Source organism: Xiphias gladius, chromosome 16 (genome assembly GCF_016859285.1).
Source record: "Xiphias gladius isolate SHS-SW01 ecotype Sanya breed wild chromosome 16, ASM1685928v1, whole genome shotgun sequence".
NCBI lineage: Eukaryota > Metazoa > Chordata > Actinopteri > Istiophoriformes > Xiphiidae > Xiphias > Xiphias gladius.
The window spans coordinates 12,552,558-12,580,132 of NC_053415.1; the positions used below are offsets into that span (position 1 = coordinate 12,552,558).

The following is a 27,575-nucleotide window of genomic DNA, read 5'->3' on the forward strand; positions in this document are numbered from 1 at the left end:
AACATTTGTCATTTTGTGAAAAACTTGTACTATATCCCTTAAAGTAAAAAAAAATTGTTTTGATTTTACGTGGTCAGTCATTTGCAAACTGCAAACTATCAGCTGTGTATTCTCTTTTAAAAGAACAAAAAAGTTGGATGTTTCATACGGCTGTGGCGTTTAGGTAATCCCACTCTCTGTAATGCAGTAATCTAAAGATCCAGAATTGGTGCCTACTTTTCTGCCCCATAAGGAGGAGGTTCGGTCAGGTTTCCTGCTGCTGTAGCTCTGCTCTGACATCACTGATGCAGTGCTGAGCGCAAGCCACCACCCACAGCACCGACTGCAGAGGCTCCTCTCTCCTGCCATGCTGTCAGCTCTCAGCCTCGGGCAGATCGGTGCAGCGTAACCTCCCCTCTCCCATGTTGCTTCCAGGATGTGGGAAGCTGAGGTGGACTCCCAGATGGTTCACACTCTGGCAATCAGCACAGCGAGACCCTCTAAGCACCTTTCTCTCTCTCCTTCTTTCCAGCGTTGGGCGTTTGGCTCTTGGATCAGGGAGAACATCCGCAAGAAGGAATGTTGCTTCTTTGAAAAAGATACCAGGTAGGCCGAGCTGCTCTGTACCGTTTTGGTTTGATGATGAAAGTCTCTGAAGCGACCTTGTGGCTGCTGTTGCTGCACAATAACACAGAGATACTGCTGTGTTGATGCAAGAGGAGACATTGCCTCAAACTGCTGTGAGGACAGTTACATAATGAATGAATATATTAGTTGTTTCCAGTAGTTGTCTTTCTGCTGAGGAATCATGTACAGTATATACATAGTAATACTGCCTGTTATGTGTATGGTATGTGCCACTTCGGGACATGGAAACATTACAGGTATAAGCCTCTGTTTCCCCACCAGAGAGGATGTATGTAAGTGCGGTTACCCAAAAACTGATCATGTGGATGAAGCCATTAAGCCAGACGACTTCACTGGGGAGTCATGGGACAGACACAGACATGTTCGCGAAGTGCCCACGGATGCTTTTGGAGACATCAGCTTTGGTGGTTTGGGACAAAAGACAGGCAAGGTGAACCAATCTTTTCTCTCCACTATAACAACGTAAGTTGAGTGCATGTGCTTTCAATGTATGCCTGCATGTCTTTATCCCTAAAATCTGCACCCGTCTTTCTACATTTATCCACTCTCAGTATGTGCGAGTGTCCGCAGACACCAGCCCTGAAGTCCTGTACCACTTGCTGACTGAACAGTGGAAACTTTCCACTCCCAACCTGCTGATCTCAGTGACCGGAGGAGCCAAGAACTTCTATCTGAAGGGTCATCTCAAGAACATGTTCCACAGAGGTCTGATCAAAGTGGCACAGACAACAGGTCAGCCAGCCAGAGAGAGCAAGAGACAGAAATGTGTGTGTGTGTGTGTGTGTGTGTGTGAAGTGTCAAGGTGTACCAAGGATTAACCAGGCAGTCTGGGAAGGCATGTGTTTTATGAGTGCATGTGTAGTTATTGAGCGTGGGTGCCATCTCCTGTTCCAACATGACAGAGCCCTCATTCACACAGCAGGGTCCCTGAAGTAACTGTTTGACCAGTTTGGTGTGGAAGAACCTCGTATTCAGCCCCAACCGACACCTTTGGGGTGAATTGGTGGGAAGGCTTATCACGAGTGCCGAGAGTTAGATGAAAAGGTGGTAGACTTAGCAAAAAGACCGGAAACTCAGGAAGTCACTGCACACCGCCAAAAAAATGGTCTGACACATTTCCCCCCATGAAATCATAATTTATCTTTATAGATTTCAGATTTTTTTAATAGTCTTTGCGCTAAGCTAATCTAAACGGCTGCTGCTAGTAGTTTCATATTTGTACACATGCTTTGGTGCACACAGGTGCGTGGATCATCACCGGCGGTACCCACACAGGTGTGATGAGGCATGTAGGCCAGGCTGTGAGGGACTACGCCCTAAGCAGCAGCTCCATACAGGGTCAGATCGTGGCTATCGGACTGGCAACATGGGGAATAATACACAACAGGGATGCTTTAGTGTATTCCGAGGTACGGTGAACACATTTACACATGGCTTGTCTCTTTCTTGTGGCAAAATTCATCATCTGGAAAGCACAGAGTTTTCTTGTGATCTCCTTTCACTCTTCTTCCGCCACCTCCTTCTCTGCAGGGTTGTTTCCCAGCCCATTATTTGATGGACATCAAGGGCCAGGGCCGGCTGTCCTGCCTCGATAACAACCACACCCACTTTCTGCTGGTGGACGATGGGACCCACGGAAACTACGGCGCGGAGATTGAACTGCGTAGCCGCCTGGAGAAATGCATCTCTGGAAAGCTTCTTGGAAACAAAGGTTGAAAACAACTGATGCAGTGTTTACAAATGCAGCAAGCCATTACAGATAACACCTCAAATCTGTTTCTACCTATCTGCCCTAGTTTTGATATTGATTTTTTATTGTGCAACCACCAGAGAGCGGTGTGACCATCCCTGTGGTGTGTGTGGTTTTGGATGGAGGTCCAGGCACTCTGAATGTGAGTCATCAGTTTTAAGCCTCTTCCCTTCTTTTTGTGACAAATCACATCTGTCTTGTCTGACTCTTATGTGTGTCTCCTCTCAGACCATCTATAATGCCATGCTGAATGGTACACCGTGCGTGGTCTTGGAGGGCTCTGGGAGAATAGCAGATGTGATTGCCCACGTCGCAGGACTGCCAGTGACCCGGGTCACTATTGCCCTCATTCACCAGTTGATGAAGAAGTTTTTTGGCCAAGAGTATGAAACCTTTTCTGGACTCAAGATCATAAAATGGACCAAGATGGTATGTGAACAGATGGATGACCTAAACAATTAGAGACCTATTTCCAAACTACTGTTAATTTCCATAGTCTTACAAAAAATGCTATAATCTCAGTTAATATCATCAATGAATTCAATAACATTTTTTGATAAATTTCAAACTGGATTTAGAACTGATCATAGCACAGAAACTAACCTCCTGAGGGTTACGAGAGTCTCCTGGTTGTATCTGATGTGGGCATTACTTGATCTTAGGGCTACATTTGATAGAGTGGACCACCGCAGTAGAGGTCCTCTACTGCCCATCTCACTACTGCTGTGCCCCAAGGCTCAGTTTTAGGTCCACTAATGTTTTCTGCTTGTGTGCTTCCTCTTGGAGACATTATTGTAAAGTATATACATTTTCATTTTTGTGCTGACAACATTAAGCTGTATGTACCAACAACACATGGTGGTAATAGCAATCTTGTTATACTCAATAACTGAATTACAGACATTAATTGCTGGATGTCCAACAATGTCCTGCAGCTAAAAATATGAAGCTATGGCCAGAAGCTAGTTAGCTTAGCTTAGCATAAATACTGGAAACAGCGTATTCTGGTTATGTCCAAGGGTAACAAAGTCTGCCAAAAAAAAAGAAAAGGCAAATTGCCATTTTCATACTCCATTTTTTGAATGGATTAAACAAAAGATACAGTGTGTTAATGAGTAAGCTTTTGAGATGCTGATAGCTAGATTTTGTTCCCTTTGGACAAAGCCATGCTCGCTGTTTCCCCATTTCCAGTCTTTCTGCTAAACTGTCGATCTTCTCATCTAACTCTCATCCCGAAAGTGAATAAGCATATTTCTCAAAATCTCAAACCTTTATTTTAAGTCAAAGCTTTCTTTCTTAATTGCCATTAGTCCAAAATGCGGCAGCGAGGATGTTAACTAGTTCAAGGAGGCGCAATCATATCACCCCTATCTTAGTCTTACTTTACAGGCTGCCAGTTGATTTCAGAATTGATTTCAAAACTCAAAATTCAAAAACTTACATTCAAGGCTAAATTAGGTTTAGCTACCAAATACATCTGTGAACTCCTGAACCCATATGTACTGAATGACAGCCTTAGGGTCCCCTGGCTGGTTCTAAGTCAAGGTTTGTAACTAGAGGTGACAGAGCCTGCTTTGTAATTCTTTTCCGGAGTAAATTAGGGTTGCTAATTTTGTGTCAACCCTCAAGTCCCGTTTTAAGACATATTTCTTCTTAATGAAAAAGTGCTATACAAATAAAGTTATTACTGAATCTCTGTAATTGCTACTTGGCACAAAGTTTGATGTGAACCCATGCCCAGACCCTGTTTGTTTTTCTGTTACAGATCCAGGACATCATCAGGATACCACACTTGCTGACAGTATTCAGAGTAAGCGAGGACAGTCACGGGGATGTGGATGTGGCTATTCTTCAAGCACTACTCAAAGGTAGGAATATGGTTTTCACAAAGAGAACCGAAAAGACCGAAAACCAACACAGATATTCTTGCAGATACTTTCAGCTTTGCTTTACTTTACAGAGAGACATTGACGGCCACACTTGATCTACTTAGAAAGATTCAGTGTCACTCGCAAATTTATTCCGCCTCAAGATTTATGAAACCCATTAGACCAAGCTTAATGGATGTTGTTATTAAAGAAAACTGAGCCAAAGTGTACTAAAAGGAAGAACTGAGCCCACTACTCAAGATATTGATCAAGACGAGTCATTATTCTAGCTAAAACCATCACTGAGCTCCATTGGTATTTTAAAATGTGTTTCTAGGCAGTGGTCCTGCTAACTCAGCTACTTTAGGACATCCACAGTCCTTTCCCCTCTGTAAAAGTTCATAGTCACTGTGGTAGTCTGAGTAAAGCCTTGCTCCTTGCTGACTGACCATGCTGTGTAGCTGTGTAGCAGATAGCATCTTATAGTATAGATCACTAGTCAATTAATCGATTTGTCATTTGAGAGAAAATTAATCAGCAAATTTTAAAGCTGAATAATTATTTTAGTCAATTATCAAACACAAGCCGCAATTTTCTCAGATGTGAGGAATTGCTGCTTTTCTCCATTTTACATCACTTCAAATTGAATATCTCTGGGTTTTGAACTGAATTTTATGAGTAAATGACTTATCAGTCAATAAATAACAATGATCAGAAAAGTGGAAAATGATAATAGCTGCTAGTTGCATCAGTATATACTAAAAAAAATGCCTTGATTGAGCTGTGTAGAGAGACTGTCTAACAGACAGGTTTGAGCCCTTTAGCAGTCAGTCAGTCTTTTGACTGAATGTAAATAGAATTTGTCACTGTACAGCTAAAATGGTGTCACGATTTATTCTCTGCTCAGCTTCGAGGGCCAGCGAGTCACTGGGAATCGAGTGCTGGAAGAGGCAGCTGGAGCTGGCAATAGCCTGGAACCGAGTGGATATAGCTGAGACTGAGATTTTCACTGAGGAGAGCCAGTGGAAGGTGGGTCTGCTGATTACACAACATAAAAGCAACACCAGACATGGCCATCCTCTGAACTTGGCCCTGTGTTGCAATCCTTCTCATCGTTATTAAGATAAGATAGACAACTATAGACTGACTGGGGAAACATGGAAAGTGACCGTCTCAGGTGCTGGGCTAACATGACAGATCATCGAGGATACGTGGCAAACAACAACCGACATATTTTAATCTCCACATTAATCAACATAGCCGTTCATTTTATTTTTAGCCGTAGATTGGATTTGCCTAGCTCAAAACTCAATTTCTCCAAATGTTACACAATTACACAGCAGCAGCGAAAATGAAAGCGGTAGCAGTCTGCTGAGTAGGTTTACAGCAGATACAATACATGAATATGTTTATTTTTTACGTGGCTGTGAGAGAAAGTGGGGACTGGGTCAAAAGGAAAATGTAACTTCTCACTTTGTTAAAACATTTACTTTTTCATACCAAATGGAGGTTTAACAATACAAGCAAAACAATGACAGAATTTGTATCTATTTTCATATTAAAATGTTGTGTATTTCTCCATTAAAATTTTCAACCACCAGCATATCACCATAGGCTTTTAAACGATAATACCTCATATCATAAAGGCTTTATGATACAAGGAGCAGAGAACAACTTTAAAATAAAATATTATAAATTATATCATAAAGGGTAAAATCTTCTCTCCCTACACTGCTATGTTGGTCAGCCTAACATAAATGAGTCGCTTCATTTATGAAAAACAAGCCATCACATCAAAGGTCTTGCATGACAAAAACAGTGAATTACAAGAAACAGTCAAAAAGAGTGCTGGGATGCTGACTGTGTCTTGTCCTCCTGCCTTGTTATCGTGCTTTAGTCCAGTGACCTCCATTGGGCCATGTTCTCAGCTCTGGTTGGTAACAAGCCTCAGTTTGTGAGTCTGCTGTTGGAAAACGGTGTGAGTCTCAGGGATTTCCTGCACGACGAGGAAACTCTGTGCAATCTCTACAAACAGCTTCCCAGCTGCCTCTTCCTCCGCAAGCTGGCCAAGCGGGTCCACAGTTCTCGCCCCAGCAGGAGGCAAGCGTTCAGGGCTCGAGCTCACTCAAGGCAAGGCGAAATGATCTCCATGGCTCATGTATGTGATGAGGTGCGCCACCTGCTGGGCAGTTTCACCAAGCCCCTCTACCCTCCCTCCACCATGACATACCAATTTAACATGACTATAGAGGATACATCTTTATCAGTGAGTATGTTTACCCATCACCTATTAGGCTTTACTTAAAACAATCAATCTGGCCACCATTCTGTGGAAAAAAACACAAAAAACACTATGATTGAATGAATGTAGTTTGACAGCCAAAACTAAAAAATTCTTCATACTATACATACTGTACTTTCTCATCAAATCAGGGTTATGGCATTTAAGATGTTGGGTTTAATCCAATATTTTGACACCTTTTTGTCCTACAAATAAATATACAGGTAAAAGATTCAGTATCTTCCCACCAGAATTTTATTCCTCGCAGTACGGAGAAGGTATTTATACCTTCACGATGGGAAATATAATTTACAGGATGTAGAACTGAACAGTTGGCTAAAAAAAATGGGTCCAAATTGGGTGGGGCATGCCTTTGTATGATTTGGACGGATGCCATCAGTATTTCTGAAACCCTGGCTACAGTCAACCATACAATTAATGCAACCCATTCCTTCACTTCTCCTCTAGCTGTCAAAAAGTCAGGCAGGATCCCAAGCTCCAATCAGGGAGGACAATGCTGAAGCACAGAGGGACCCAAGCAAAGACCTTTTCCTTTGGGCTGTCGTCCAGAACAATAAGGAGCTGGCGGAAATTGCCTGGGAGCAGGTGATGAAAACTCTCTACACTTTTACAGACATAGTTTGAAAATATTCGTTTCTCTCTGCATCTGCATCTGTACCTGTGTCTGTACAGTGTAGAGACTGCATTTCTGCTGCTCTTGCCGCCAGTAAGATCCTGAAGAAAATGGCAGAGGAAGGAAGTGATGCAGATGAGGCAGAGGTCATGCAAGACCTTGCCAATCACTATGAGAAACATGCCATTGGTACAATACCACACACACATAATGAGTGGCTTTACTGATGTAAAATACAGTAATTTTACAAGGTTAGCATCTTCATCGAGTGTTTGTGTGTGTGTGTGTGTGTCAGGTGTGTTCAGCAAGTGCCACAACAGTGATGAAGAGCGGGCTGAGAAGCTGTTGGTTCGTGTGTCACCGTTTTGGGGGAGGACGACATGCCTGAGGCTGGCACTGGAGGCTGATGATAAAAGCTTCGTAGCTCAGTCAGGTGTTCAGGTAGAGCAATCTCCAGGGGTTTATTTAGATTGATAAAACTGATATTTTGTGCCAGTGGATATTTAACCTAAGCAACATTAATTGCTGCAGATACACTTTGTCTTCCAGGCTCTTCTGACTCAGATCTGGTGTGGTGAGCTTGCAGTGGACAACCCTGTGTGGAGGGTGATGATCTGCATGGTCTTTTTCCCTCTTATCTACACTGGCTTTCTGGTGTTCAGGTCAGTCTTATTCAGAGCTTAATCATATGAAGTTCAATGCCAATTTGGAAGCTTTAAAAGAGGTCAGACAAACACACACTTGATGGGTTTCCAAAGACAATTGAGACCGCATATAGAGTTCCATAAGAGCCATATATTTTTTTGTCTGAAAGACACAAAAAACTGCGAGAAAACTGCAAGAGAACAAGTCTTTACAATAAATTCCAAACACAAGAAAAACTTCACCTGTTAAACTGAACCAATAAAGTTGATAAACCAATGAACAGGGACGAAAACCCTGTGCATTGGCGTCCCCTCTTAAGGAACAGTCTGCAAATCTTTTACTTCACTGTGCTGTTTTGGGCTTATATATGGTAGCATGTCAAGGAGGTTTAAATAATTAAAAAAAATAAAAATGTATTTGATTTGCACACACCACCTGGTGCCAGCAAGACCTCTTTCACTGTCCCCTTTGCCAACCACAACTAATTCAAGTTTGTAATTCATTTATCAAAGCTGAAAGTGATTTGAATTTGAAGTGTTTTCTGTCTGAACGTATCTGCTTGTACTACTTCTGTAGTGATGGTCAGCAGTGTTGTTATTATTCTCCCCAGACGTGACGAAGTCATCCAGAGAGAAACTGAGAGGAGCGAAGAGATCAAGACGGTAGAGACTGTGACAGGAAGTACACTTAGAACAAATACACCTGGCCTGTAAGTAGTCATCTCACACACTGATTTAAAAAAAAAAAAAAAAAAAAATGAAAAACCTGGATTGTTTCTGTGTGATCACTTCTCACATGAGACTGTATAAGAGTTTATTGACACCTTAATATTTTACATTTTGGTCATTCTCAGAGTAGGGGTTTCAGTTCAGGCTTCACTAGCAGGTCAGTTAGGGGCAAGCAAGAAATGTCACGTGGGTATAAAAGAAAAAAAAAAAAAAAAAATTTAACATGAAAACATTCTGACCTTTCTGTCCACAGTGACCCCCCCAGCCTACAGCACCCGAAGCCTCTGGGCAGCTGGTCCAAACTAGTCTGCCTGTACAGCTCTCCGCAGGTCAAGTTTTACTTGAATATTGTGTCTTACTTCGCCTTCCTCTTCCTGTTTGCTGTGGTGCTGATGATGGACTTCCAGGCTGCGCCCTCTGCGGGGGAGACGCTGCTCTACATCTGGCTGCTCTCTCTGGTGTGTGAGGAGGTCAGACAGGTGAGAGACTGCAAGTGGGACAACACGCGTGTTCAAATGTTAAAAGATAAATCATCACGCGTTGGTCTGAAACTGTCGCAGTGTCTTTGTCTGTGGGTTGAACACCTACACTGATTGTGGTGTGGCCAGGAGTGAAACTCCTTTTCAAAATTTGAAGTAACAGTCCAGGACAGTTTTTTGTCTTGTATATGATCTAGTGTCAATTTACTGTATTGGTTCTTTTATCACAGCAAAATAACACCATGGTTTATTGACAGTCTCAAGCAAATTTGAAAAGATAAATATGATTAACTAACAAATGTAACTAATATGTCTAAGAAGCAGATCTGCTCTGGGGATGGAAATGATTGGATGGAAAGATCCACTGTTTTGGAGTGCATGATGGCAATCTTTGTTTATTTTTATTTATCTATTTGGCATTCTGCCTTTAATTCACAGTTGACAGTCTAGAGAGAGACAGGAGATGAGGGCACAGAGAGAGGGATGTTACATGCAAGGGTCCCCCAGCCGGGAGTTGAACTGTGGACGCTGCGGTTATGTGATATGCATCTTAACCGTAAGGCCACCTAGGTTATTGTCGTCCAGAGTAGGCCTTATTCTAAAAAATACAGCCTGTATGTCTCTACGTTACTGAAATCCTAATCTTCCTAATAATAAGTTCTCTTCTCTCTCGTCTCAGCTGTTTCACGATCCTGATGGCTTTGGGTTTCGTAAGAAAGCCAGGATGTACATCCACGACCTGTGGAATATTTTAGATGTTCTGTCCATCCTCCTGTTTATTATCGGCCTTGTATTTAGGTAAGCGTCCTTCCTCCCAGACAAACACTTTAGGCCATGGAAGCACTCTCCACCAGTGGGTTATCTGTGAATTACCAAGGTTTTCTATTTCAGGCTGACATCTGAGCTGTTCTATCCGGGTAAAATCCTCCTCTGCGTCGATTTCGTGGTCTTCTGCCTCCGTCTCATGGCCATCTTCACTATCAGTCGAACTCTGGGACCCAAAATCATCATCGTCAGGAGGATGGTGAGAGGGTTACCTGAGAAGATAATGAATTCCGACCTGATGCAATGCGAGAGTGACTGCTGGACACAAAATGCAATGTTCCAAAGCACCTTTTATCTAATACAAATACCTTTTATCTCCATCTGGTGTCTGGAGATGAGATGTGCTCTTTGTGTTAAATAAATCACTGAAAAGTGTATAATCTGTCATAGAGCTGTTGCTTTTGGCACCACGCAGACTGACAAAAACAATTTTCCGAAGTTTTACATAAAAAAGTTTGAGGCTCAGTAAATGTCACCCACCAGACATTAAAGTCACTACTTGTCACTGCTTGACATGTCCCCGTTCACAGTATTCAGATGTGTCTGTTTCTTCAGAGTTTCTAGCTTGTGACTGTTGTCCGTTTGTCCTCCAGATGATGGATATGTTCTTCTTCATGTTCCTGCTCAGTATCTGGGTGGTGGCGTACGGTGTGGCCAAACAGGGCATTCTCATCCACAATGACAGTCGGCTGGACTGGATTGTCCGCGGGGCAGTTTACGAGCCGTACCTCATCATATTTGGGGATTTCCCCAAAAATATTGATAGTGAGTGGAGATGGACACCAGTATTGCTTTCTTTGTCGTTGAAGCATTGTGTAGTTTTAATGATTTCTGTGTATGTGGGTCTAGTTTTACAGAAAAAATGTTTTAGTTTCAGTTTGCCGGAGATACACTCTTCACCCTTTTACCATTGAAGATATTTATTTAGGATATTACCACTAAGAAAACAATCTCTTTGCCTTCTGCAGATACTGCATTTGACATAAACTCCTGCACCATGAATGGCACCGATCCTCTGAAGCCCAAGTGTCCTGTGCTGAATGAAAACCAAACACCAGCCTTCCCTGAGTGGCTTACCATCATCATGCTTTGTGTTTACTTGCTCTTTGCCAACATACTGCTGCTCAACCTGCTCATAGCTATCTTCAAGTGAGTTCTTCTCAACAACCTCTGTGTTTTGATTCAGTCATTTTAGAGCTGTGTGAGCTTTTCACTGCAAGTCCTAAAAGCAGCTTAGATGACGACGTTTTGCCGTTGTCCCCACTTTATCCTCTGTGTCCCTCTGCTTTCTTCCACAGCTTTACGTTCCAGGAAGTGCAGGACAACACAGACAGAATATGGAAGTTTCAAAGATATGAGCTAATCAGGGAGTACCACAGCCGCCCAGTTGCCCCTCCTCCTTTTATCATCCTCAGCCATCTTTACCTCTTCATCAGGAAAATGTTGCTGTGCAAGCCACCCATCATAAGCAAGGAGTTCAGTAAGTACTGCATTATTTATTTCTGCCTTTGCTGAAAGTTGACTTTTCATGATGATATTCTTGACTTCCTCTCATTTTAGCTTTATCACCCCGTCAAAAATTTTACTTTTCATACATTGTCATTCTTACTGATTTTAGACAACAATGGTGCATTCATGAGCCAAAGTATTGTTATTATAGTCAAGTCATTTTCTGAACCTGAAAAGTTCATATGTTGGATGTTAATGTTCTTCTTGATGATTCTCCGGCCGTCCACTGATACCCGGTCGATCACCTTTGACGCCTTCACAGTCAATGCTATGAACAGTTTTTAGTCTGAAGTTCAAAGACATTTTTTTGTGTTCATATACCACTCCAGTTTTCTTCAGGGTGTACCAGTAGAGAATTTAAAATGTTGAAATATCCCCTTTCTGGTTTAACTAAATCGTAGTTTGTCTGAAATGGAAGTCTCTGTGTCTATGTGTATATGTATATGTACAGTATTAGGTAAGGAAGTGACGCTAAGCATGTGACACTGTTTTTCCAGAAAATGAGCTTCCTCAGATAGAGGAAGATGAGCTGTTGTCCTGGGAGGCATTGATGAAGGACAAATACCTGCTGTCCACACAGCAGGAGCAGAGCCAGAGCATGGAGCGACGCATCCTGGACACAGCCCAAAAGTAAAATCCCACAGGAATGTAGTGTAGTGTAGCTGCATAACAATCCTCTAGGGTACTGCTGTCTATGTGAGACCCCTCATCACACCTTTGAAATGTCTTTGAGCAGTTGCAAACTGTTTAAACAAAGTGTGATTTTACCTTCTCAATTGTTTCATTTGAACTTTTAGAGTCTGGTAGGGACAAAACTATCCAGTATTTTGCAACAAAAAAAGATAAATTTTATAGCACATATAACATATATATATATCATGTTATGCCACGGACTGTGTCTTACATCCCTTCTTGGGGGGACTGATCCCACAGCTCTATGAAGTTTGGTTGAAAATAAACTTTAAAACGTTATGGTTTATTTCCAGCCAAACCCCTAATCAATATTTTTGTATTAATAATGGGTCAAATGACTATGTGTAATGTTAAAAGATTGCAGCTCATTGTTTTAGTTTTTAGGCCTGAAACTTTACTTTTTTGGTTCACTCTTATCGCTCTTGTTAGCATTGCTACCAGGAGCAGCAGGCAGGTATTTAAGGTTATTTCCTTCAGGAGTGTGTGGGGACCAAAACAGAGCTAAAAGGAGAGAGGATGCTGGACTTAAATTATAGTGTTGCTCTCTGCTGGATGAGGAAATAGCCATCTGTTAGCTAACAAGTTCACCATATCCACTTAAAATGTGATAATATGTCAATGTTGTGTTTACAGCTTGTTGGCATACCTGCTGGTGGTCACAAAAATCAATCAGTTCAGTTTTAAAGGTATAGCTTGTCATTTTGAGAAATACACTTATTCGCCTACTTGCCAAGAGTTAGGTGCGAAGATTGATGTCACTTTCGTGTCTGTCCGTTAAATATGAACCTAGAGCTAGGAGACGAGATTATTTTAGCATCAAACCAGGGATTTTGTTACCTTTTCACAGAGCCAAGCTAGCTGTTTCCCCCTAAACTAAGCTGTGGATGGGCGGACATGAGAGTGGTATCAATATTCTTATCTAAACTATTCCTTTAATGCAGCAACATAGTCTATGTTTTTAAGGTTTGATGAGGTTCATATTCTACTTTGACTAAACATAGCGAGTATATAACATCAAACAGTCTGGGATTGATATTCAGACAAATACTATTATTGTTTGTTTCCTGAGGGTTACTACCATAACTGATCGGTTGGTGAGGGAAGAGGAGTCGAGCTCTGTCGCCATGGTGAAAAGACTGGCCCGACTAGAGGAGCAGGTTGTGTTTTTGTTATCACTTATGTCGCACCTGTGTCTGTAAGATTTTACATTATGCCGTTGGAACAAAACACGCTGCAGAGAAGAATATTATATCCAGATGTCCCCTGTGAAAAATCCGTCATCTTCAAAATTATATAAGCAGATATCAAAAGTATTTGACCCACTTTTATTTTGTTTCATCAGGTCGTCCATTCAAACAGAGCCCTGCAGTGGATTATGGAAAACCTGAAATCTCAGGGTCTTGCCACAAAAGAAGCACAATCACAGAGTAGGGAACCAAATTCCACATTCACTATTACTGTCAACTTACATATTGTTGCCTTTATTTTGCAAATATGTGTCATGTATTATGTGTCAAATCTCCTCTTGTTTGCACTCTATTTTAATTCTACCCTGCAGCATCAACTACATCAGACGAGACCCCTGACACTTCGAGAAACATGTCAGAGAACGAGGACGGGTTCCATGTGAACGCCCGTCAGTTTCACTATCCGAACAGCAAGCTCACACGCTTCCCTGTGCCCGAGGAGAAAGTGCCATGGGAGGTATTTCACATATATTTCCACCACGAAATCACCAGCTGCATGAAAAGGTGGTTTGGGTTTATTGGATCCAGTTTGTTTTTCATGTCCTCTTTTGTTTTCAGGTGAGCTTCAGCTCATACATGCCGACTTATTATGCCTCTGAAGACAGTGGGGACCACGTGGATGGGTATGCACTGACTATGAGATGACGACACCTAATGTTTTGTTCCTATACGGCTAGGTGTGGGGAGATATTTGCAGCTAAGCCGGTTCATAATTAGTGTTTTTATCATGAAAAACAAAGATTTTTCTATCAAAATAATGATTTATTCAACCAATCTCAAATCAAATGGCAGATAATGCATGCTCCCCAATGACCCATGAATACCTGCTTTAGGATTTATAGTTAAATATCTTGAATAACTACAGTAACTAAGCTTTCTGACCTAACGTCCACTAACGTCCACTCTCTAATTACAAGGCGGCCTCCTCCCATCTCCTTATCTCTTAAATTTAATTTCCTTTTTCTCACCACAGATCAGAATCAGAGGCCTTAGATAATTACAGGTATGATAAGAGATAATATACACAAGGGATCAAATGGCACTTACAGCAACCTATCAAGCATGTTTTGATGTCTGATATGTATCTTCTCTGTCATTAGAAACCCAGGAGGGAGGACTGGCATCAGGGGACGAGGTACACTCAGCCAACTGGGTCCAAATCTGAACGTAGATCTTGTCGTCACACGGTAGGTCATCCCATATCCTTACAGTGCTTTTAAAAATGGTTGTTTCCCATCCACTGTGTTGCATGGCATTGATTTTGAAAATTGATTTTTAGCTGGCGAGACAGCGAGAGATCTGTTTTGGAGTACCTGGCGGTTTGGGATGAGCGCCAAGGAATCTTGACTTTACCTGCGGTGAGTCCTGCTGTTTGTTCACTTCAGATATATATATATATATATATATATATATACATATTGTGATTTTAAACCCTCAGGGAACGCTGCATTGACCTTGACAGGTTTCCATTTAAAAAACCCATGACAGCTTTACGTACCTGGGGGTCTCAGTAACACCCAAATTTAAAGATTCATTTAAATACAATCTGAAACAGGCGTTGGAGACAGCCAAACAGGATCCAAAACGATGGTCATCTCTCCCTATCTCTGAAGCTGGTCAGAACTGGAAAAAAGCAACTCATGTTTTATCTGGAACAAATCCATCCGAAGGGTTGGGAAATCATATCTGGAGAAACAAGAAGGCAGAGGGGGTTTGGTATTGCCAGGCTTTTTTCACTATTATTGAGCTTCCAGTATTAACAAGGTGGTTTACTGAGTATCACAATTTTACCGCAATAATGGACCAGTATGGGCTGAGTTGGCAGGCTTTGTGAAATCCGGTGTCTTTAATGTCTATGCTCTGTGCACCACTAACTCTCAGCAAGAAAAACCTGACAAACCCCATTGTGTTTGACACATTGAAACATTCTCTAATATCTGTAGTAGGGAGATACCACCAAACCCAGGATTCGCATTATTTTGAGTATGTTTGCACTTACAGCCTTTCCCTCATTATTGGCACATGTCGTACGATGGTTAGTGTTGAGTCACTGGAAATCTGCCAAGCCACCGTTACACTGTAAATGGGTGGAAAGTGTTACGGCACATCTCAAGCTTAAATAACTTAAACACTCCGCAAGGGGTTCGGTAAGGATTTTTTTTAAAGTAAGGAAGCCTTTCCTCTCCTACGTTGAACAAAATTTTGTATCTAAACATTAAGTTTAGATTCCCTGAACCTATACCCCCACCCTCAGAGTGTTTGCCGGTTCTTTTTTCTTGTCTTTTTTCCTGTTGTTTTGTTCTGTTCTTGTGTGGGTATGAACGTCTACTTACGTATTGGGCCTAATGTATTTGGTTGAGCTGTGATGTTAATTGTTGTGATTCGTGTCATGTTGTGACAAGTAAATGTGTATGTTGGAAAAGTTGAATAAAAAAGATTCCAAATTAAACCCTCAGGGATCTGCGCAATCCGCCAATGACCTGCCAGTGACGCTTAAGAGAACCATGGGAAAGACGCTGTATGAAAAACTAAATGCAAAAGTATCAGAGGGAACAAAGGTGGGTCTTTTCAGCACTTTGGTTTCCCTTTTAATAGTAAAACTAGAAGGGACAAGTTTACAGGAGCCCTTCCTGATGATCTGAAATCTTGTGGAATTACTATATGGGATCAGGAATTGAAATTGTCCACTAGGTTTAAAGAAACCAACTTTGAGCTTGTAGCCAGGGAATTTAAACTCAGATGTCAGTTTATTAGGCACACCTAGCTACAACTAATGCACTCTAATACAACAGCCCTGCAATAAATCCTCCCTTCATGAAGGTTAGAATGTTCAGTTTTTGCTGAAACCATTTTAAGAGAGGTGTTGACTCAAAATTGTGATCCACCATACTTTATTTGATTAATGTTTAAGAATTATATGAATGAGATGAATAATCATTAATTTGAAAATACTTAGCTTGACACCGAAATTGATGAACTTGTTTATTCGGACTTGCAGTTGCTGTGTTACTCTGTTTCAGGTCTTTGAGGGCTATGTGGATGACTGCAGGAACACAGATAATGCCTGGGTGGAAACCACTGTCCTAAACATTCACCTGGACAGAACAAGCCAGGTGATGGTAGATATCAATAATATGGTGAGAACATTATTATTTTATTGTTTTTAAAATGCACAATTAGTTTCCTCTGCATTTGTTTGATATTTAGGGACAAAATTCAGGTCATGATTCTCCCCACAGTAAATATATGTTCATTTATTATTGTTCTTTGATCATCTCCTTCTTCTCAGGTGGTGAGCAGCCACAGTGCTCTTCAGTGGCAGGAGGTGAGCGGCAAAACAAGACTTAGCTCAAACCAAAGAGACTCTCTGCGGCAGGTTGCTGAGCTGCACAACAGGAAGTTCTGATTTTCACGCTGCTTCAGCTGTAAATGTGCCTCTTCACCCTGATGTTTTCTTCTGCCTGTTAAATGTGGCCTTTTTTTTTCTTTAAAAAAAAAGTTGACATAGATGAATTTAGTTGCACTGAAAGCACTTGTGAAAAAAGACAAGTCACTGTAAATAATCTGTGAGGCTGTGGGTGATTTTTCAACATTTTGCACAAACGTCATAGGACAGCAAACTGAATGTTTAGCCTACACACTGTGTTGTTCACTTAATACACGTGTAAGAATTCACATGTGTACAATGAGAATGAATAGTTCAAATTGTACTTCAGTATAATTTTCTAGTAGTTGCACTTCACTTGAGTAGTTTCATTTTGTGCTACTTCTACATTTCAGAGGGAATATTGTAATTTGACTTAACCATATTCACGTACAAAACAAATGCAAATCATTATCCATTATCGATACAGATAGTGAAATGTGCCATTACATGCTCACTCAGTGAATTAATAACAAAACATGCAAATGAAAATCATTATCTTGTATAGAATTATGTATCGTTACAGACGAAAACACCATATAAAGTAGTTAAAAAGCTACAGCTGGAGCAGCTGCAATATTAAAATGCTACTTACAAGGTGATGTATCAATGATAATAATGAAATAATATGACTTGCAGGTCTGAAAAGGACCATACTGCACAATGAGCATTTATTTTTGATATATTTTTCTGCTCTGCTCATACTTGTATACTTTTACTTGAGTAAAAGTTTGAATGCAGGAATTTACCTTGTAATAGAATATTTTTAACTTGTGGTACTGCTGCACTTTACTTGCTCTTCCCTCCATGTATTGGTGCAAGCTGCAGTTTATGTCAGGTGTGACCTTTGCATTACCGAGCACCCTTGGCCTTTATAATTATTAAAGAGTTACCTACTCCACATTTAACTCTCTTCACCGCCTGCGTTCCCTCGCCCTGTTCTGCGGAGGAATTGGACTCGGGCTGGGCACTTTGGGATTTATCTCCGCGCAGTGGACTCATTCGTGGGCCTGTTTCCTGGTCTCCTTTTTCGACGGGGGCGTTCTCCACGCGCCGAGCACGCAGCCTCGCCGTAGCGCGCCGTGGTTCAGGCAGCGGCGGCCAACACAGCGCAGTATCGGTTTCACACCCTCCTCACTCCCCGCCCGTCTTCGCTTCCTTCAGACGAATCAATCGTTCCTACGCCAGAAAAGCGGCGACTTTGATGAACTGACTGCAGAGTTCGTGTAGTCTGTTGAATGAAGACGTTTAATGTCGGAGTTTAAACTCAGTATTCTCTGTGCGCAGAGAATTTTCATGATGTCTCTTTCGTTACTATTATTATTATCATCATCATCATCATCATTATCAATATCACCATTATTATTATTATTATTATTATTATTATTATTATTATTAGTCCTGTAAATCCCCGGCTCGCAGCGCCATTGAAGAGATACTATTTTTAACCACAGCGTCAGAGAGGAGCTAAAGGAAGAGCTCCCACTCTGCTCCTATTTCATGATATTACAAAGCGAAGCTGACCAATAAACAACAGTGGTACGCTGCTTTCGATGTATTTGTTGTTTGTCCGGTTGTCAGTTGAGTGGTCCCTGGAGCTGTCACACCACCCATTCATACTTGATATTATTTTTTATTTATTTAAGTGCTGTAAGCAACTTCTCCATTCGTGTTGTGCTTCGGATCGTTGTACTGTCTACGAATAATTAAGTGGCTTTAGTATGCATGCTGGCATTTATTAGAATACATAGTGTTTTGTTCAGTTCTCCACTGTGAACACATTACATGCTCAGGAAAATGTGGTGAGACCAGAGAAGCAACTATGGCCCCTGCATCAGTTTGGACACGTGGATTTCAACTGCCAGTTGGTGCAACACATGGACAGTAGCGGCCATTGATAGTCTAAGTGTAATGCAGTAGGGAAATCAAACACGCATTGGCAAAGTAAAATTTCTATACAGTGAGTGACCCAGAATTTGTCTCAGAGGTCTATAAAAACCTGTATGGCATACAGCGAAAACTAAAAAACCGAACAAACAAAAAACAGCACAAAAAGAAACAAATTAACAAACAAACAAACAAAAAAACAAAAATTCAAACAAAAGTAAGAGTTTTAGAGGCCTGGGGCCACCTAAAAGATTCATTCTACCATGATAAGGTGCTGAGAGAGCATTCAACCTGCATGAAGGCCAGTCATTTCCTCTGACTTTTTTTCTCCTTTGAAAGATTTTTTTGGCATTTTTAACTTTGTTTAATGGTCAGTGTAGTGACGGACAGGAGACATGGGGAAAGAGAGGGGCGAGACACGCAACACAGGTCCCCGGGCCAGGAGTTGAACCGTGGACGCTGCAGCCGTGTAGTAGGAGCTCCAACTGTCATTCCCTATGGGTTAAGATACTGCAGCTCCCATGAATCTTGGATGCAAAGTCAAAACCTCATGGGAGGTTGAAACACATCTCACTTCATAAAGTGTTCAGTAAACAGAAGTGCAATCAGTATTTTGTGTGACCTCCCTTTGCCTTTAAAACAGCACCAGTTCTCTTTGGTACACGTGAACACAGCTTTTCAGGCTACTCGGCAGGGAGGCTGTTCCAAGCGTCGCGGAGAACTTGCCTCAGTTCTTCTGTGGATTCAGTCTGTCTCAGTGTCTTCTGACTCCTCATGTGATCCCAGACTGACCAGGTGATGCTGAGGATCAGGACTCTGTGGGGGCCAGACTGTCTGCTGCAGGACTCCTTGTTCTTCTTGTTGCCGAAGACAGTGCTTTATGACTCTGGCCTTGTGTTGGGGTCATTGTCATGCTACAGAGTGAATTTGGCTTAGATCAGGTGCCTCCCTGATGGTATTGCATCATGGATAAGAATCTAAACAGCTGAAGTGCCTAAAAAGTATGCACATTACAATATATTGCTATATTATTGATGCATTTACATGTTAGAAGCTTTTTAATACTTTTAAGCAAGAGCTAATTTTAACAACTTAATATGCAGTTATGTAGTTTAATTAATGAGAATGCAATATATGTTTTAAACTGATCATCTGTTGTTGTTTTTTTTAAGTAAAATCTTAATCTGAAAAGTAGTAATTTATTGTTGTAAAAAATGTTGTGGAGTAAAAAGTACAATATTTCCCTCTGCAATGTAATGGAGTAGAAATATAAAGTGGAAGCAAAATGGAAATACTCGAGTAAAGTAGTATACATGTTGTACTTAAGGGCAGTGCTTGAGTAAATGTACTTAGCTATATTGTGTTTTAGTTATATTTTCAGCCTGATCGAACACACACTAGCTACCTGCTTAGAGCGGTACTTCCGCCCTGCAGCCACTTTTTTTTCCCGGACGGAAAGCGGGGCCGCTTTTCCAGCAGCTGTCGCGGTCGTCGTCGCCGCCGTAGACGATCTCTGAGGACGCCAAAGGTTTACAGGTGAACGGGCCGGGGTGCCCGGAAGTGACGCGTGACGCTCACAAGACTAAGCCATTACACCGGACAGTAAATAGATACGCCGAGAGAGGGAGAGAGAGAGCGAGAGAGCGAGAGAGAGAGAGAGAGAGAGAGAAGGAGAAGGAGAAAGCAGGAGAAAGCAGGAGAAAGCAGCCGGACATCTCTGGGGGACTCGACCGAGCTAGACGGTAATATTCTCCGCCCTGCGCGACCTTTATCGAAAGGCGCAGCGTGTGTAATGACATTTATACCCCCAAGTTTGCATAGTTTTGACGAGGAGCGACCTGGTTCGCCGGTGGGACGAGGCTGAACGTGCCGGCCCGGGGCAGCTGTCAGTGAGTACCGCGGTCCGTCGGCGTTAGCACGACGACGGACTGTTACACCGACCGTTAACACCGTCCGCGAGTGAGTTCTCCGCCACGAGTCAACACCGACTCTCAGCCGGAGTCAGCCTCGACAAGCCCGCAACCACCGGCTTCAGCCGGCAGACACAGAGTATCGGGAGGTTATGTGTTCTTATGTAACTGAAGGGGGACAGTCCCGTTGAACACTGGACCGTTGGGATCCAGAGAAAAGACTCTTGTCTCGTGTGTTTGACCAGGGGAGGGAGAAAATTATAGACTGCTCCGTGCTGCTGCAGGAGAGGAGGCTAAATTATAGTGGGTGGTGAGGAATTGTTTTTGTTTTTGAGGTAGATACTCAGAATGTACTTTTTGTTTCGTATTTGACTACGTGGCTGGGACAGGTTGGCTCTGATTTAATATTCCGTGGTGCCGTTTCTTTTTGTATTGAGGATACTGTATGGTGTACACACTCCGTTTTTTAAACTAATGCAGTCTAATACAACCGTCCTGCGATCAATCATATCTCCATGAAGGTTACAGTGTTAAGTTTTATTTAAGAGATGTGTTGATTCAACATTATGGTCTTTTTTTTTTTTTTTTTTGGCTGTAGTTTGTGGTGCTGTTGGATTCAGTTCCATTATACTGTGAGGTGTCTCTAATGTTTTCCCTGCCCCATTGATCTCAGTAAGGGCACACTAAATATCAGAAACTCCTCTCGGTACAGTGCAACACCATTCAACAGATGTACACTAGAATTGAGACAAAGACACAAGTAAGTCAAGCGAGGCTTTATGAAGTCTAAAGCTGCAACAATTAGTTGATGGACAGAAAATTTATGGTCTTTGTTGTACATGATGGTAAACTGACTGCTGGTCGGTTAAAAAAGTATGTAAACACGTCACCTTTGACTGTGGGAAATTAAATAGAGTTTTTCATATTGTCTGACAATTTATAGAGAAAACAATGGATTGATTAATCGAGAAGATTAATCAGTGAAAATGAAAGTTAGTTGAAGTCCTAATGAAGTCCTGAGTCGTATCTTAATCCGAGTCCTAAACAAGTCATTATGCACGCTGTAAAAAAATTTTTTTAATACTATAAAAATGTTTAAACTGAGAAACTGTATTGTAATATAATGTAATATTATTATTACTTTCAAATAAATGCAATACAGCACGGCATCGTCTTTACATCCAAATGTGATACTCGCCAAATGAACCTTACCCTTCAACTCACACAATATGTGTGTAATAAAAATGGAAGGTTGATTTGCTGCACACCTTATTACACAAATTTATTCTTTTGGCTAGGGGGGGTTATCCAACCTTGCCAAGAAAAACACGCTAACGTTCATGACTCGTCGGAGGCTGCAGTTAGTGACACCTCTGTCACAGACAAAAGCCTCCAAAATGACCGTAAATCGAATCAACACATCCCTTAAACAGTTTCAGCAAAAGCCGAACAATAAAACCGTCATGAAAGCGTCATTTTTTGCAGAACTGTTGAATTAGACTGCATTCGTTTTAGCTAGGTGTACCTAATAAATAAACATCCGGTGTGTGGCTGTGTGTTTAGGGTCGGAGGTGACGTGCAGCGGTGACCAGTCCCAGCGTCCTCTGTCAGATGTGGGACTGGTAACATTTCACCCTGCGTGCGCTCAGTGAGCAGTGCAGCAGTGGCCATCCGACACAAATCAGAGGCGATCATTCATCCGTCTCTCATGAAGACTTGATGTCACAACAGTTTTCTGGTTGGGTTGCTTTTCATTTCTGTCCCACTTACTTTGACAGTCAGCCACGGGTGGAAAGCGTCACACGTGTGATTGGTGGATGCTGTGTGCTGTCATGGCAGCAGCATTGTGTTCCACTCTCATTGTGCTGAGTGGGACATTTCCAGTAAGTGTCCACATGTGTCACTAATGGCTTTGCCTGTGTGCAGTTGTGGTGCAGTTACAGGTCACACTCGGCACCAATCAGCCAAATGTAGTCCCCCCCCACTAACGCTGTTGAAGGCTGCACCTCTCCGGTGTTTTCGGTGTTCTTAACTACAGCACAAAGACACCTAACACCGGGTCTACATCAAGCGCAATTTGATACTGAAGATGATCGTTCGTTGCAGCATTCATTTGGTATTTTTCTTATTGTCAACAAATCCCACAAAAACACCAAAACCAACATTACAGAACAGTATATTATAAAGCATATCCCTCTGTGCCACAGAGCTTTATTGTTGTCCAAACACTATTAAAAACACTCCAATGAGCCACACTCTTGCACTGGGTGATATGTTCCTTCATAACCACAAACATGGGCTCTGTTTATTTTGGCTGAGTCCCCACATACACAATCCTAGAGCAGTAAACACTCACTAGAGAACCATATGTTCATTCTTCCACAGCTGAAAGTAGGCCCCTACAAATCCGCTATTTTCTGTTGCTTGATGAACGTTCGCTAAAAACCACAGCGCCCAGCTGTTTTAGGAAATTACTAAACCTTTTTAAAAAATAAAAAATCTGTTTTTGTTGAGATTGAAAGCTCATTCTTGACTTTGGAAACATCAGTAGAAAATACAATTTCACCACAAAGTGCACTTAGTAGTTATTCTGGGGCTTTCAATCATATCACTCGACCTGCATCAGCAGATGAACTTTGCCCAACCGTCATGACGTTCAAGTAACAGTTTTTGAGCCCTTTAAGAGACTTTTCATCCACGGTGGTTTAAAAAATGACTAAATTTTTGATCCAAATATTTACGTCTTCAGTTGAAATAAATGGGCATGGGGCTGAGTGCCACACACATGGTAGGGATATTGGAAAATATTGAAAGATGGACTAAAACATTGTTAGTTTTGGCCTTTTTGGCCTTTGGGATTTGTTGACAAAAGAAAAATAAAGAGTAACAGCAGCTTATCCTTTCAGTAGTTCAACCTTCAAATCCCATCCTCTTGAAAAAGTGGGTCACTCTGGTGTTGCTGTTGCATGGCAACCTGGTGTTTGTACAGGTGTCAAGAGCACCTGCACATCTGGGCTTTCGGGTTGAGTAGAGCGTCAGCAAAGGCATAGGGAGGGCTGGTGGTCCTGATGATGGGGTAGAGACAGGAAACCGTATTTATATAATTGACATGTGTAAAACAACAGCAGCAGTGTAGCCTTGCAGCTGGTCTGATCTCTCTAATCCCAGCCCTGGGGACTCAGCTTGTTTGTTTAGGGTTACATTTATATAGTGGTGGCTACAGTCAGTGTCCTGTCCTATCAGGCTTAATGAATAAGCTTGTTGCTGTGTTTCATAAGATGAAAAGTAAAATTTCCATGTGTCCTAATTGGTATGCTGCCACTGATGAAGATCCATTACAGGAAGTTAGAGAAGAGATACATGACTGTCAATGGACAAAATGTTCAGGAACAATCCTGATAATTGATCAAACATATTAGTTATGTTTTAAACTAAAATGAAAACAATTCACTTGTTCCAGCTCCACAACTGTCTGCATTTTATGCTCTTCTTAGTTTTCTATGATAGTTATAGTTATATATACAATTGGAAGATGTCAGTTTTGGGTCTGGGAAATTATGAAGAGGATCTTTCACTATTTTCTGACATTTTGTAGACCCAATGATTGATAGAGAAACTAATCAGGAGATTAATTGGTAATGAAAATAATTGTCAGTTGCAGCTCTTAATTTGATTTGTCTATCTAGAGACAATTGTTTTCATTTTAGTCATTCTCAACAATTTTGATAATCGGTGGTTGTTGAAGTCAGTTATCAAGCAAAAATGGTAATCATTCTCTGGTTTCAGCTTCTTAAATGTGACAATATGTTTCTTCTCCTTAAATTGGATAGCTTTGGGTTTTAAACTGTTGGTTGGACAAAAAAAAGTGATTTGACAGTATAGATTTTTCACATTCTTATTTGACTTGTCATTATCAAAACAAATGGTTAATTGAAAAAAAAAATCATCAGATTAATTGTTAGTTGCAGCACTACACCCAACATACAGTTGCAACCTCTCATGGACCATAACTGAAAGCTATTTGTACCTTAAAAAGCATATTATTAAAATGTCTGGGTCGAAAAAAATCAAGTCTTGGGTTGTCCTGGTGGTCTAGGGGTTAAAGCACTGACTGTGTACCAGAGTCCCAACTCTGTCCCCTCAGTTCCTGTCACTGTTCTACTGGCGTTGCCTAACAAAGGCATAACATGCCCCAAAAGAGGTTTTTGAAAAAAGACACGTCTCCCTCGGCTTAAGCGAGGGAAAAAAATCAAATATATATGTGTCTTTTGTTTTTTGGGTGTGCTTAGTTGACATTAATGAATGCCTACCAGCTAGTGTCTAGAAATAGACATCCCATAGGTTTATGTGCTGAATGCTGACGCTGCGTACAGCGCAACCATTGAAGGGCAGTTAAGTGGAAAAAGCCAAACAACAAATGTTTGGCTAAAGGAGGGATGGGAACATGAAAGTGTTGCCCCCCTCCTTCTCTCTCCCCTCTCCCTCTCTGTCTGTATCCTCTTTCTTGCGCGCCCTCCCTCTTCTTCTCCTGCCCTTTCCTCCCTCGGGCCTTCTCCTCCTTTTCTTCCTTATGACTTATCACTGTCTGAGCTCCACAGGCCCTGGCTCCATCTCATCCTTAGCTTGCTGTGCGCAACACGCAGGGTCAGCTTGTCACACAGAGAGCCCGCCCGGCACACCTCACATCTATATCAGACCACTAAATGCCAATTATGACAAGTCAGCTTGGTTAAGAAAGTAAGCGTCCTCCATCTTGCGGTCTCCTGTGTTCTTTTGGCTCCCCATACAGATAGAGTTGTCGCTTGCCAAAGGGTTTATTGGACACTTGCAGACACTCTGACGGTCAGCCTGTTTGAGGTTTGGGATTCTGTTGAGAAGTGGGTTAAGCCCCACATCTCTTTATATTTGGGCAGGGGTATTACCGTTGTGACTGCGAAGGGGTTAGATTAAGCCAGCATTGTTGAACCCTAAGTGTGCCTGGGCTTTGTTGCTAATATTATGCAGGCTTTACTTCCTTGACGCAATGGTGGGTGAACTGGCAGAGCAGTTGGCATCTGCTGGTTATTTTAAGTCGACATTCATATTTAGAAAAATGATAAATTTATCTGCACTATTTAAGCTTTTAAGCCACACACCATGAATAACCCTCATAGGAAACCCATTTACATGAGAAAGTTTGATCGAAATGCATTTTAAATGGATGCTTATTTTCAATACAACTATCTGCGGTGTTTTGGTAGTGTGTGCACTTTGGTTTGTGTGCATGTATGCATGTACTGTATTTACGCAATTGCACATGGCTTTTAATGTACTTCTCTCGTGTGATGTGTCTGCTAGCCGAGCTTCTATAATTACCACAGCCTGCAGCGCCTCATGGGGAGCATATTAACACACACGAGTGGAGGAGCAAGAACCAGAGCACATGCAAAAGTCATATAGAGACTGTGTGTGTGTGTGTGTGTGTGTGTGTGTGTGTGTGTGTGTGTGTGTGTGTGTGTGTGTGTGTGTGTGTGTGTGTGTGTGTGTGTGTGTGTGTGTGTGTGTGTGTGTGGCTATACTTGCTTGAGTGTGTTTGCATTATCTTCGACCTCTGATGTGTGCAATCTGTAGAATATTATACAAATAACAGTGATGCATTGTTAATCGTAGATCATGGCATAATGTGTTTTTATGTATCCATGAGTAATGTTTGTCTAATGCCATGGGGTTAATTTCCCTAAATCAATCACAAGGTGTGAGCATGCAGCGTGCACCACTTGTGCAAAACAAATGTTAAACTGGAGCAGCGAGCTTAAATAAGAGACACACTGTATAAAGACTGTAGTCCGACTGATACAGATTTTTTTTTTAAATTCAACTGGTCGAACCAAACAATAATGCAATAATGCAGCTGTATACAGCGCATATGTACAGTGTGTGCTCTGCGCTGCAGTCTCCTCTTGTCTTTGTACAGCTGTGACCTCACGTATTCATCTGACCTTTCACCCCCCCAGCAGGCAGCAGGCAGCAGGCAGCAGCAACAGCACCATACACCCCAGCTACACAGCTGTAATCTCAGGCAGACCACCACTTCCACCACCCACTGCAGCCCCACACACTTTCTTATATCCTTCTTCTAGGGATGTAGAAGGAAGATGTGGAGTGTATGTGAACTTGACATCCCAGCATGTATTCATTTCCTCCCACCTCTGTAATTCTATTTAGTGAAATAATTAGAAACAAGAAGGCTGGAGAGCCGTCCTAATATTTTATGTTATCTAAGACTGGCTCCTGTGTTCTAAATTATAGCTCTGCACGCAATCCCATAAATCACACTTGGGATTACCAGGTGCATACAGTTAGGAGGGAGGACAGCACAGCCTGGCTCTCTGTCTGCTGCTCATCATCTGTTTGCTCCTGCAGTCGCCTCTGAACTCACGATAGAGAGGGAATTGGGATGGATGGTTTGTTGTTGTGGTGCGGGCAGAATCCTCCGGGAGCGTTGAACAGTCATTGTTATGTAATTTCCTCTCAGCGTGGATTGGTCAGGCTGTTGGTTGTTGGTGGGCTCAGCATGGTAATCTCACAAGCATTATCTATCTCTCAGAATCAGTGGTTGTTGTGTTCAGGGCTCACTCATCCATGCCTGCCTTTTGTAAAACCAACCAATCAGCCAGGCCAGCCTGTTTCTGTCATCCAGCTTAGCCAAACAGGTTTGTCTTTGTGCATGAAATCAACATACTCAGGACCAGTCCTTTCTCATTAGTTTAGGTATTTCCCTGACTCATCTGACTTCCTCCTCCCAATTGCACCATTTTATCTAAATGCTGGCAGGCCAACTCTGGGCTGTATGATTTATAGGATTGCAGGTGATGCCAAAAAAGCATTTGGTGAAAGTCTTGAAATGGTGCTTACAACACACCGTCACAACACCACCTAATCACAATTATGTTTGTGGAATAAAAATAAAAAATTGTAAGCAATTTCAAGTTTTGTCAAGTAAAGGAGGCATCATGTAGGGAACACTTGCCCCCAAGAACAAACAAATAAAGCTCAGCTATACTGCCCTACAGAGAGCGGTAACTGCAG

General features: G+C 41.8%; 2 protein-coding genes and 1 long non-coding RNA gene across 7 annotated transcripts in view; 2 read left to right on the top strand and 1 right to left on the bottom strand.

The window, feature by feature from the left end:
* The first annotated feature begins 415 nt into the window (after positions 1 to 415).
* On the top strand, positions 416 to 16,851 carry trpm2 (transient receptor potential cation channel, subfamily M, member 2). Its single transcript, XM_040148622.1, is given in 33 exon segments — positions 416 to 607; positions 905 to 1,057; positions 1,179 to 1,359; positions 1,870 to 2,036; positions 2,158 to 2,338; positions 2,458 to 2,519; positions 2,606 to 2,806; positions 4,143 to 4,245; positions 5,153 to 5,274; positions 6,143 to 6,511; positions 6,995 to 7,132; positions 7,220 to 7,349; positions 7,456 to 7,601; positions 7,710 to 7,822; positions 8,416 to 8,521; positions 8,806 to 9,012; positions 9,692 to 9,810; positions 9,904 to 10,036; positions 10,431 to 10,602; positions 10,806 to 10,986; positions 11,136 to 11,317; positions 11,844 to 11,976; positions 13,109 to 13,129; positions 13,175 to 13,196; positions 13,382 to 13,466; positions 13,598 to 13,743; positions 13,845 to 13,909; positions 14,260 to 14,289; positions 14,387 to 14,473; positions 14,566 to 14,644; positions 15,743 to 15,844; positions 16,307 to 16,423; positions 16,576 to 16,851. Coding segments are annotated over 33 exon segments (4,362 nt in total). The 3' UTR covers positions 16,693 to 16,851.
* Positions 6,049 to 8,883, bottom strand: LOC120801518. The gene is made up of 3 exons (XR_005709108.1): positions 8,773 to 8,883; positions 7,206 to 7,261; positions 6,049 to 6,572 (listed from the first exon to the last, which is right to left on the bottom strand). It is a non-coding gene; the product is annotated as an uncharacterized LOC120801518 (long non-coding RNA).
* Positions 16,852 to 20,236: 3,385 nt separating the features above from the next.
* The window catches only part of si:ch211-45c16.2 (mitogen-activated protein kinase kinase kinase 13), a 35,544-nt gene continuing 28,205 nt past the window's right edge, over positions 20,237 to 27,575 (top strand). For 3 of the 5 annotated variants that reach the window (XM_040148463.1, XM_040148471.1, XM_040148472.1), the window contains exon 1: positions 20,237 to 20,339. The gene's annotated coding sequence lies outside the window, so the exon portion shown is untranslated. Of the gene's footprint in view, positions 20,487 to 22,222; positions 22,246 to 27,575 lie in introns of those variants that run through there. The other 2 variants (XM_040148464.1, XM_040148465.1) reach the window with 2 other exon arrangements.